At 34.1% G+C, this 12207-nt stretch overlaps 1 protein-coding gene across 3 annotated transcripts in view; it reads right to left on the bottom strand.

Annotated features, from left to right (window-relative positions):
* Window positions 1-12207, bottom strand: part of PRKACB (protein kinase cAMP-activated catalytic subunit beta) — a 111298-nt gene that overhangs the window by 60345 nt on the left and 38746 nt on the right. The window contains exon 1 of one of the 3 annotated variants that reach the window (XM_028511480.2): window positions 6186-6475. The exons of the other annotated variants lie outside the window; for them this stretch is intronic. Coding sequence (XP_028367281.1) covers window positions 6186-6369 — 184 coding nt within the window. The 5' untranslated portion in view covers window positions 6370-6475. Of the gene's footprint in view, window positions 1-6185; window positions 6476-12207 lie in introns of those variants that run through there. 3 annotated transcript variants of the gene reach the window in all.

The following is a 12207-nucleotide window of genomic DNA, read 5'->3' as shown; positions in this document are numbered from 1 at the left end:
TTTGAAAACATTTATTTGTAAAGATGTATGTACCCCTATGTTCACTGCAGCATCACTCACAGTGGCCAAGAAATAGAAACCACTGAGGCATCCTTCGATAAATGATTGGATAAAGACATGGTATTGCGCATATATATATATATATATATATATATAAATATATATAATGGAATACTACTCAGCGATAAGAAAAGATGTTTCCTTTTGTGACAATACAGATGAATCTTGAAAATATCATGCTAAGTGAAATCAGTCAGATGGAAAAAGTCAATAGCCATAAGGTTTCACTCATATGTGGGATATAAATCTGGAAGCAACAAATGAACAACAAAGACAAGCAGACAAACAAAAACCTAATAGACACAAACAACAGTATGCGGTTACCAGAGGGAAGGGAGTTGAGGGGAAGACAGCAAAGGGTAAAGGGGGTCAATATATGGTGACAGAAAGGGGTTTCACTTTGGGTGGTAAACACTCAATGCAATATACAGATGATGTATTCTGGAACTTATAGAAATTATTGAAGCCTACATAATTTCATTAGCCAATGTCACCCCAATAAGTTTAACTTAAAAGTACATAAATACGTAAATAAGAAAATTATAGACCAATACATCACAATGCAAAAATAGTTATCAAAATATTAGCAAACATAGTACACCAGTATATAAAAAGGATTATATACCATGATCATGTGGGATTTATCCCAGAAAGGCAAGATTAGTTCAACTCTGAAAATCAATTAATAGAATGTACCATATTATGGAATAAAAAACAAAGCCACATAATCACCTCAATATATTTAGAAGAAGCATTCAGAAAACCCAATACCTGTGATAATACCTCTTAACAAACTAGGACTAGAATGAAACTTCCTCAAGCAGATAAAGGCCATGTGTGTTTGTGTGTGCATGGTGGTGGGGGATGGGTACAACTTACATCATAAATGTAAGGTGTGGGCAAAAGCAGGCTTACAGTTTCCCCACAAATAAATAATACAATAATTAATAGATATTAACACAAGAGTAAACTATGTTTTGTGTACTCCCAACTGTAAACCTCCTTTGTCCTACCCCTGTATAATGGTGAGAGACGAATGATTTCCCCCAAAGACTGGGAGTAGGGCAGGATGTCTGCACTTACCACTTCAAAGCACCTTTGTACCGGAGGTTCTAACCAGTTGGGAGTGCTTAGTGCAGTGCTTAGAAAAACATATATTAAAGGCATAAAGATTGATAAGAGAAAAATAAAACTGTCTATTTGTGGATAACATAGGTCTATACATAGAAAATTCTATGGCATCTACAAAGAATCTACTAGAATTAAAAGGTAAGTTTATCAACATTACAGGATGTAAGATCTAATATACAAAAATCAATAACATTTTAACACAGTAGGAACAAACAACCCAAAAATGAAATTAAGATACAACTTCATTCACAATGGTATTAATAGAAATAAAATTCTTAGGAATCAATTTAATGAAACTTGCTCATTAGGGAAATACAAACTGAAAACCACAATGAAATATCAATTCACACACATGAGAATAGCTGTAATAAAAAAGGCTCCTGGTACCAAGTATTAACAAGGAAGTGAAGAAACTGTAACCCCAACAGCAGGAAGGTAAAATGGTAAACCCACTTAGGAAAAAAAAAGACAACAAAACTGGAAGTTAAAAAGATAAACATAAACTTACCACATGACCCAGCAATTCTACTCCTAGATATGTACTCAAGAGAAATGAAAGCATATGTCCACTAAGTCTTGTATATAAATGTTTGTAGCAATGTTTTGCAAATAAGCTCAAACTAGAAACAATCTTTTAAATTTATCGATTGCTGAGTTGATAAACAGAATGTATTATATACAAACAACATGGTATAATTCAGCAGTAACACAAGGAACCAACTATGGAAATGCTGTGTAACATGGGTGAATATCAAAAGGCAATTCTAAGTACAAAGAGACAGAAACAACAGAATGCATACTACATAATTCCATGTATACAAAATGTCCAGAAAAGAAGTCTGTAGGGAGAGAAAACAGGTCCGAGTTTGTCTGAGGTTGAGGTAAAAGTGGAAATTTGTTTTTTTTAAAGATTTTATTTATTTATTTTCAGAGTGGGAAGGGAGGGAGATAGAGAGAGAAACATCAATGTGCGGTTGCTGGGGGTTATAGCCTGCAACCCAGGCATGTACCCTGGCTGGGAATCGAACCTGTGACACTTTGGTTAGCAGCCCACGCTCAATCCACTGAGCTACGCCAGCCAGGGAGAAAAGTGGAAATTGATTGCAAAAGGGTACAAAAGAAATTTTGAGGCGGTGGAAATATTCCAAAACTGAATTGCAGTGACAAGTGCACAATTCTATGAATTTATTGTTAAACTTATCAGTAATTATACACTTACAGTAAGTTTTATGATATGTAAATTATACTTCAATTAAAAAAAGTTGTAAAGTGCTTCTCTACCTAGTTAGAGACAGTTGGCTTCAAGCAGACCTTTACTATTGGGAAGAATCACTGCTGTGGACAACTTAATTGCATAGATGCAAGGCTGGTAGGCATCCGTCACCTTGGGGGAATGCTCTAACAAAATTAGTCTTATGAAGATGGGTCAAGGCTGTTCCTTCCCAATACCCCATGGTATTGACATCATATCCTCAGACTACTTTTTTGGACAATATCTTATCTTTTAAGAATGCTAAATTTTCATATTTTCAAAAATTTATGTTATTTTCTTATGATAAAATAATCTTTTGCTCCTGAGTCTGAAAATGCTATTCCATTCTTCAAGTTCTTGAAGGCCCCATCTTTTCAGTGTTAATTCCTTCTTACATTAAACTCCCACAGCAAAGTATTTACACATTTTTTTAAAGATTTTATTTATTTATTTTTAGAGAGGGAAGGGAGGGAGGGAGAGAGGGGGAGAGAGAGAGAGACACACATCAATGTGCGGTTGCTGGGGGTTATAGCCTGCAACCCAGGAATGTACCCTGGCTGGGAATTGAACCTGGGACACTTTGGTTCCCAGCCCACACTCAATCCACTGAGCTACGCCAGCCAGGGCTGTATTTACACATTTTTAAGCAACCATTTCACTGTGCCTTGAATTGCTGTTTGTGTGTTTGCTCCTCCTACTCTTGTTTTTGAGGATAAGAACTAGGTTTTATTTTTCCCAGAGACTTGCTTATAGGCTGATACAATAAATACTCAAAAAAGTTCACTGAATGAATAAAAATTGATTATTATTCAGAAGCTTAAGGGAATAGTTGCAGGTGGAAAAGGCAGATAAAAAGGTAATGTGAGAGGTCGTCTAGCTTAGAAGTTACAATGCTACAGATTCAGTGGGCCAAGGAATAAGCATAGAAGTGAATTGTCTTAAAGACTGTATGAGCTTTGGAAAGGAAAAACTGACTACATAAAGCGGTCTGTTATAACATTTTAGTTAAGTGATTTTACCTGAAGAAATCCATATACAAAGTTGCTCATTTGTTCAATATAGTATTTAAATCTAAGGTTCACTAATATGGATTTGTATCTGCCAGAAAAATAGTCTGCCAATTCATGGAAAATGAGGAATAAGGCTTTGATGCTATTCACCTAGTCAGTCCTTAAATATCTTATAATTAGACAGTAAGTGTATAAAGTCCAAATTTAAAATGTACAAAACTCCATCAAATCCATTATTGTATAACTTAAATACACCATTTACAATCAAAGGAATTATTAAAAGTTCACTGTAATAAATCTGCTAGAAAGAGAACTCAATGACTACTCCCATTCATTTTGAATCAGAACAAAAAGCAGAATTCCTCCATGTTTTTCTTTTCAACTTTATGTACTTATATGTGCATGGAATCAGCTGTTAAATATTTATGTTATCAAATAGGAATTCCTGTTACTTAATTTAGTAAAAGATGAAACACAGTTAAGACACCTGGAAACCACTGTGGCCTTCATTGTGCATTCTTTCTATATTTAAGGTCACTGCAGAAGAAACTTGGATTAAAACTTGTTACATTCCAAACATGCCTAAATTGGTAATTAATCTTTACTCCACAGTTTATGAACCTAATTTTTTAGCTTCTATGATTAGTTTATTTCTTAAAATAGCACTTTTGAAACAATCATATTCAAGCTATTTATCAGAAGATATTACATTACTTTTTCTTGTCAAACAAGTCATTCAAGTAAGCTGCTTTGAGTAGCTTTGGAGAATGTGGTTTGTGTAAAATCATCATACAGTCAAAACTCCTTCCATAACTACTTCTATAAATGAATAAAAATGGGTGTTTTTGCCACAAAAATAAATCTTCGAATTTTGCAACGATAGAATTCCTGTTTCTGTTGTATCAGTGTCTTCTCCTCTACATCAACAGATTCCACAATCGGAAACAAGAGCTCCAAGCTTACTGTACACATTACACATACAAAGTCACTGTGTATATTCGATATTTTGGGGATATGAAAGAGAGAAGAGAGCTAAACAATATTGGTTAATGAACACTCAGCTTCTGTTTATTTCTTATATCATACTATTAATAGCAAATTACAGGGTTCCTCTAATTTTACTTGTGTACATGCTCTGAATTATTATATTTGGTGACATCACAATTAAAAATGTTAACAGTATATTATCAGTTTTTTTCCAAAAGACATCATGGCTCAAAATATTATCTTCCACTGTTAGATTTTAAAATGTGCTTCAGAAAACATCAGAGGTCCCATACATTTTAAAAATGGTAAAAGTATGGTTCAAATATTACCTTTAATTATTAAAAGCCCATGATATTCATTCAAGATACATTTATTAAATATCCACTATTTGGAGGAGCAGGTATTTTAGTGAACAGAAATTAGTTCAGTATTGTCCTCATTCCTCATTGAACTTTTAAAGATTTTTGAAATGTATAAAAAAGATTTCCAAAAGGCCCTAGGAGATGGCAATTTAACAGAATAGGGCAAACAGAATGAATAATAAACTTTTGTTGCAAGGAAAATTTTAATAATGAACTATTATTTCAATATTCATTAGTTCATTAACTTGAAGATATTTGAGATTCCTCATCTATTAACTTACTGTATAGTAAGAATTAATTACAAATAATAAAAACCCCTACAGTAAAAAAATATGATACAAATTCTTTACTTTCTCCCTAAAACAGCTTGAAGGGAAAACAAAATTCTGATGGAGTAAAACAAAATGATTCAATAAGCTTCTACAGATCTATGAAGGTACTATATAAACCAAGAAGTAAATTTTGTAAACCAGTCTTGTTTTTTGTTAAAACTGAGTTTCCTTCCTCAACTGCTATGGAATAAATTTAAAAAAAGAGGCAAAACCCACGGCTGTTTGATGATCAAACAAACATAAAAAGAGCAATAGAGTACTTAAGGGTAATTCTACTGTTCCTTTAATCTGTGACAAACTACCTCAGGGAGGACTCAAAGTGGTATGTGAAATGGAAGCACTGGTATTGTTTATGTGTGAAATATATCTTTTAAAGTACATGTCACCATTTTAGCAAAGCAAGCATAAGTCCAAACATTTTAACATGACTGGAAAGAATGTGATACATGCACAAACAACTTTTCCCCCATTTAACCATAATTATAAGTAACATTAAATATAATTATGTTTTTTATTTTTAAAATGTTATAAAATTTCACATAGACTAATCATACCATACTTTGCTATTAGAAATCTTGCTTGTAAAACTGAAGTAACTTTCACACATATATTTAAAAACAAAAGTTGGCAAACAAAATTGGACATTTAAGAATCTCCTATGCTCCTTTCAAATTTTAAGACTTATTTACATCCCACTTAAAAAAAAACAAAACTGATCATTGTTTCTAAAATTTAGCCATTTCACTTTTATATAAGAACAAAAAAAAGCAAAAAACCCAGAAACACACAACAGGAATGATGTAATAAACATTCTGCAGACTTTTCCCACTGTTATTCGACATAACTAGTTGTAGATAAAACAAAACAATGAACTACGTGGCTCGGCTCAACTTATAATCAAGTTTCTGTGGAACTTTTTCAACTTCATCTTGCAAAATGTCCTTGTGCAAATCATAAAAAGACAAACAAAACATAGTTCTTTATACTTGATCCTAAAACTCCAATTAATATTTTAGCTTCTAGTTATAATGTATTATTAAAAAAAACTTACTTGATCTGTCCCATAAGGCAGTATATTCAGAGAAATGAAGGCTGTCATTGTCCAGAGCTGTTTTCTGATCATGTGCAGTGCCTTTAGAGTGTCTATGAAAGAATCGGCTAGCAAAGCCTTCCAATTTCTGAAGAGCTGTTGTACCTGTACACTGGTTACCAGAGACTTCTCTGTAAGCTGCCATTCATGTGTATTTACACTTTACTTAAAGTAACTAAAAATTTTTCCAGAAGGAGCTCAACAACTTCTTACACAGAAGCTAAGAGCTATGCATGTGTCAAACTTCCTGTTTGCAGGGTATTCAAACCACTACTGCTGTTCTGTTTCCTGTTAATATAAAACAGCACATTACTGAGCCTTCTTAGCAAAACTCTTCATCTCAACTAGAGATGAGGATTTGAAAGACTTGAAATATTGACCTAAAAATGCTGTGTTGAAGACAGTTTTACTATTACTATTCAAGTTAATGAGAGCATTAAATATAAAACTTCATATTATGTAAATATATATACTTACATACTTATACTTAAATATTTAAGTATATGTATATTTACATATATATGTATATGGCTATTTTTTAAAAAAGAAAAACTAGCTAAATATGTATAACAACCTTATACAAACAACTAAAGGTCAAACCACCCTCCAAATAAAATATGTTAAAATTGTTTTTTTTTTCTAGAAAAGCAGTTAATGTATAGATTCTGTGAATCCTTATAAGCAGTTAACTTTTCATGAAAAACTGGTATGGAATAGATATTACAAAACTTGTCAAACAAGTTTATAATACACATATTTTAACTAAGAAAAAATCTGAACTAGCACTTAAAGAAGAACTGGATGTTGCTAGCTCATTTACTTAAGTCTAATACATACAAGAATGTCAAAAACTAAGTATGTTAGTATTGCTTATCAAATTTATAATCTGCTTACAAATCCTGTAAGTGGCATATTTTTAAAAGTTTAAAAATTTTTTAAAATATATTTATTTATTTTTAGAGAGGGGAAGGGAGGGAGAAAGAGAGAGAGAGAAACAACAGCGTGTGGTTGCCTCTCAAGTGGCCCCCATTAGGGACGTGGCCTGCAACCCAGGCATGTGCCCTGACTGGGAATCGAAGCTGCAATGCTTTGGTTCGCAGCCTGCGCTCAATCCACTGGGCTATGCCAGCCAGGACAAAAGTTTAAAAAATTTTAAAGAACCAAAATAAGATTTAAAATGATATAAAATCAGCCATAGCAAGGAATTTTAATTGAGAGGAAAAAAAATCATTCTAGTTGACAAAAACATATTAACTTTTAAACGTAACATGGAAAACTATAGCTTATCTTATCCGTGAGTTAGGAGTCTCACTTAGAAACGTCTCCTTTCTTTTTTTTTTTTTTTTTTTAATTTTTTTTAAAGATTTTATTCATCCATTTTTTAGGGAGGGAAGGGAGGGGGGGAGAGAGAGAGAGAGAGAGAGAGAGAGAGAGGGAAACATCAATGTGCGGTTGCTGGGGGCTATTGCCTGCAACCCAGGAATGTACCCTGGCTGGGAATCGAACCTGGGACACTTTAGTTCCCAGCCCGCGCTCAATCCACTGAGGTACGCCAGCCAGGGCTGAAACGTCTCCTTTCATTAAAAGTAAATAAAATTCACTACTGTCCACTTTGTAGGGGAAAAAAGTAACCTGTGACATATGACAATGATGTTGAGTACTTGCCCTTTTTCCACAATGAGAAGTTTGGCCCTGGCTCGTGTGGCTCAGTGGACTGAGTCTGCCTTGTGAACCAAAGGGTTGCTGGTTCAATTCCTAGTCAGGGCACATGCCTAGGATGCAGTCCTGGTCCCCATTAGGGGATACAAAAGAGGCAACCATACATTGATGTTTCTCTCTCTCTCTTCCTCCCTTCCCCTCTCTCTAAAAATAAATATATAAAACCTTTTTTTAAAAATGAAAGGTTTTGTGTGGTTTTCTCTTTAGAAGCTCAAAATAAGAGAAGGAAGAAAGGAAGGAAGGAAGGGAGGAGAGAGGTAGGTGGAGAGATGGGGTGAGAGGGAGAGAATGGGGGAGAAAGAGAGAAAGGAGGAAGAGACGGAGGAAGAGAACATGAACGAACCTTTTTAAAAAATGTATCTAAAAAATATCTTAGTCCAAGCTTCCTGCCAGCTACTTGACAAATAGAATAAATTGGAATAATGACAAACTGAATACATAAAAACAAAAATATAACCAAACAAAGCAACACACAACACACGAAACATTGTGAAATGAATTTTGCCAATTAACAGCTCATTTATGTACACTTTGTTTTATAGAATAAAATTAATATTAATCTAAACAAATAACAGTATCTCAAAGACTAAACTTAAATTTGTAGCGTTCTTTATAAATGTGTATATAACAACAGATAATCTGTTTTAACATCTGACAGTGCTTTAACACGAAACAGACACCCAACAAGTGCCTGCAGTCTTTAAACAACTACAGAGCATGGACTGACTCTGTATGGACAGGAATAGATAAAATTCCTGAATTATTTGACTTGCTCTCTCTCTCGAGAAATTCTATTCACCCTCAAGGCTCACCACAAATGTCACCTCCTCACTGAAGTTTTCCACATACTTACTAGAAAAATAAACTGCTCTCTCTGGTTTCCACTGATCTTATAATTTCATGTTAAAATTTGCTGTTTATAAACGTATATCTCAAATAGTGAATTACTTAAATTCATAAATACAATGCATGTATTACATAATAAATATATGTTGAAGTATCAATTTTTTATAAATTAAAGGTCTAAGTTAAATCATAAAACACTTAAAAATATTTTAATTTTATTTGACAGGATCATAGTTGTAAATTATTCAACAAGCACCAAGTTGTTCTTATACATAAACAACAATAAGAAAAATAATGTCATTTAACTCTTTTTTCCCTATATTCAGTTACTAAATTTTATTCATTCTTTGAGTTTTATTTTTATTAGTGTAAATGTGAATTTCTAAAATAACTTCTTGTCTTCTCTGCTTCTAGTCATTCCTTTCAATCACTCATCTCTGACATATTAACTTCCCCCAAATATTATACTCACCATATTCCCTCAGCAAATGCACCAACTAATCCTAACATTTCAGCCTCACCATATTCACTTTTAACACAACGTGTCTAGCCAGACTTATATTCAATGTTGCTTGAGTTTAGTACAGATATTTCAGATTCCTAACTAGGACACTAAGATTAATTAATTGTTTAAACATATAAACTTTACAACAAAATTACTACAGAAACAAAAAAGGAAGTAAGCCTCACTGGATGGTTATCTAGAAAACACTACATTTAACATTTGTACTTAAAAAAAAAGTTTCCATTTGTTACAAAGTGCTTACAGAAAGAATCTTCAGTTCTCAGAGCAATGTCTCTATATATGGCTATGTGACCAGGAAGCTGTTGCTATGGAAGTACTTGGGCATTTGATTTTTTATTAAAAAAGAACTCTACTGGCATCTACTGCTAGAAAGAAACAACTACAGCTTTCACTAAAACAATTCCTTCATAATTCAAATTAATCTTAAGTAGTGTTTTATTTGTTAATCTCCCTGATTTTTTCACAACTTTAATTTGTACTAAGATGTATAATCATGTACCCCAAATCTGCTGTAATAGATCTTATACTTTATTAATAGTTTAATTAAATATGTATGATAAACTAGAGAGTATTCAACTTTAGGCTATAAAATCCTTATTATTCATTCTATATTATTTTTAGAAATTATAAGAATATTCAGAGTGAACCTCTTTTGCTTGCCATAAGATACCAAAAAATACTGGTTTCTTATACTCAATAAAGTAACTCTTCAGACTGCCTTCACATCCCTTTGATATTGAATTGTTTGTAATGTATGGGCATGGGTGTTGGAGCACTTACTTTTCCAGCATGATAAAATCCCATGCTCATTCTCTGTCCTTCCTGCCCCAGTCCTAGAACCAGTCAAAGAACCCTCATTCTGTTTATTCAAGAATAGTATTAGAAACCAAGACCTGGGAACTAGGTGTGTTTAGTGGGATGTTGTTGCATCTAGGCCCTTTCAGCTGACAAAGAAATATGAAGTCTATCTGGAAAAAGTCTAGCCATTGTTAATATGAGGACAGTTTGAGTGACATCGATGTAACCTGGTAGCCAAGGAGAGTAGACAGGAATGCACATGTGTAAACAATGACAACTTCACTGTATTAGTCAGTGGGGATGGTAGACACCATTGAGTTAGCATGTGTACTGTGTGTGGACTGTCACATTCAAACTGACTGAGCAAGGGAGAGCAATGAATCTGCATCAAATTTTGCTTTAAGCTTGAACATTCTGAACATTCCTCCACAGAAACTATTAGGATGATTCAGAAGGCCACAGCTATGGGCAACTGGTGATTGGCAGCTTCATCACAACGTGCTTGATCATGTATCATGTCTTGTGCAGAGTGTTTTTGGGAAACATCTCATCTCCCAGGTGACCCAGTCCCCATTCAGCCCAGATTTGGTGTTCTGTGACTTCTGGCTTTTCTGAAAACTAAAATCACCTCTGAAAAGAAGAGATTTCAGACTGTCAATGAGATACAGGAAAATACAACAGGGTAGCTGATGGGAAGAACTGTGTGAGGTCCCAAGGAGCCTACTTTGAAGGGGACTGAGGCATCATTGTCCTATGTATACTGTTTCTTGTACCTCCTTTAATAAACGTGTCTTTCGTACTACATGGCTGGATACTTTCTGGACAGGCCTCATGTATCCGTGCATACCCATATCTATAAGTATTTCTACATGTAACCATCTTTGTCTATAATAAGGGTAATGCTAAGTTCTTCCTGGTGTCTCCAACTTTATTCATTACTTCATGATTCACTTTAGCTTTGTCCTCTTGCTTATTCGAAAACTCCCATTCCAGACAGTGAGCAATCTGGCTTCCACCATACACTTACTTACTTGTTCAATTTCAGTATATACATTTGGCAATAGCAGAGCTGTTAGCCTGGTACAGTTTAATATGTTTATCCCCTTGGGGAACACCTTTGTCAACCAGAATACACTACTATGAACAGTTTCTTTTGCCTCTAGTCTTACAGACTTCCACTCATTTTCAAAGTTACTTAGGGCAGCACCTTTTGCCTCATTTTCTGTGACACTTTCATATATTTGTAATACAGTTAGATTGTTCTGCCACATTTTGCATTTCATTCTGGGGTCCTCAACATTCTAAATAATTATTGGAAGTTTTGCATAATTAGGATTTACTCTGTATAACGTAAATGTTGAGTGTTTGAAAAAACTGCATGATGTCATGTATCCACAATTACATATCATACAAAATAGTTTACCACCTTAGCAATCTGTGCTTCCCTGATCTTTGGCATCTCCCAATGTTTTCCAACATTTTTACCATTGCTAGAGTTCTGCCTTTTCCAACTGAAATCATATAACTGAAATCATACATTATGCAGACTTTTCAGACTCTTCTCACTTAGTAATATGCATTTAAAATTGTTGCATGCCTTTTTATGGCTTTATTGCTCATTTATTTTTACCACTGAATAATATTCCATTACATGGGATATGACAGTTTGTCCTTCACCTACTGAAGGGCATCTTGGCTGTTTCCAGTTTGGGGCAATTATGAACAAAGCTGCTGTAACTGTCATGTGCAAGTTTTTGTGGGCATAGTTTTTAAATCAGTGGAGTAAACTCCTAGGAGTGTGACTGCTGGACTGTATGCTGAGACTGTGTTTAGCTTTGCAAGAAATTGCTGAAGAGTCTTTCAAAGTGGCTGTTTTAATCACCCCAGACAATGATGAACTCCTGTTGCTCTGCATCCTCATCATCAATGGGCAGTCAGTTGTGTGTATTAAACTTAACCATTCTAAAAGATGTATGGTGGTTTTCCATTGTTGCTTAATTTGCAATTCCTTAATAACAAATGTTGAGTGTATTTTCACATGCTTATGTGTCAACAGTATCTCTGGTGAGAAGTCTGTACAGATCTTTTTCCCAC

The sequence above is a fragment of the Phyllostomus discolor genome, chromosome 5 (genome assembly GCF_004126475.2).
Source record: "Phyllostomus discolor isolate MPI-MPIP mPhyDis1 chromosome 5, mPhyDis1.pri.v3, whole genome shotgun sequence".
Classification (NCBI taxonomy): domain Eukaryota; kingdom Metazoa; phylum Chordata; class Mammalia; order Chiroptera; family Phyllostomidae; genus Phyllostomus; species Phyllostomus discolor.
Note: the sequence above shows the minus strand (reverse complement) of the source record. Positions and strands in the feature narration are given on the sequence as shown.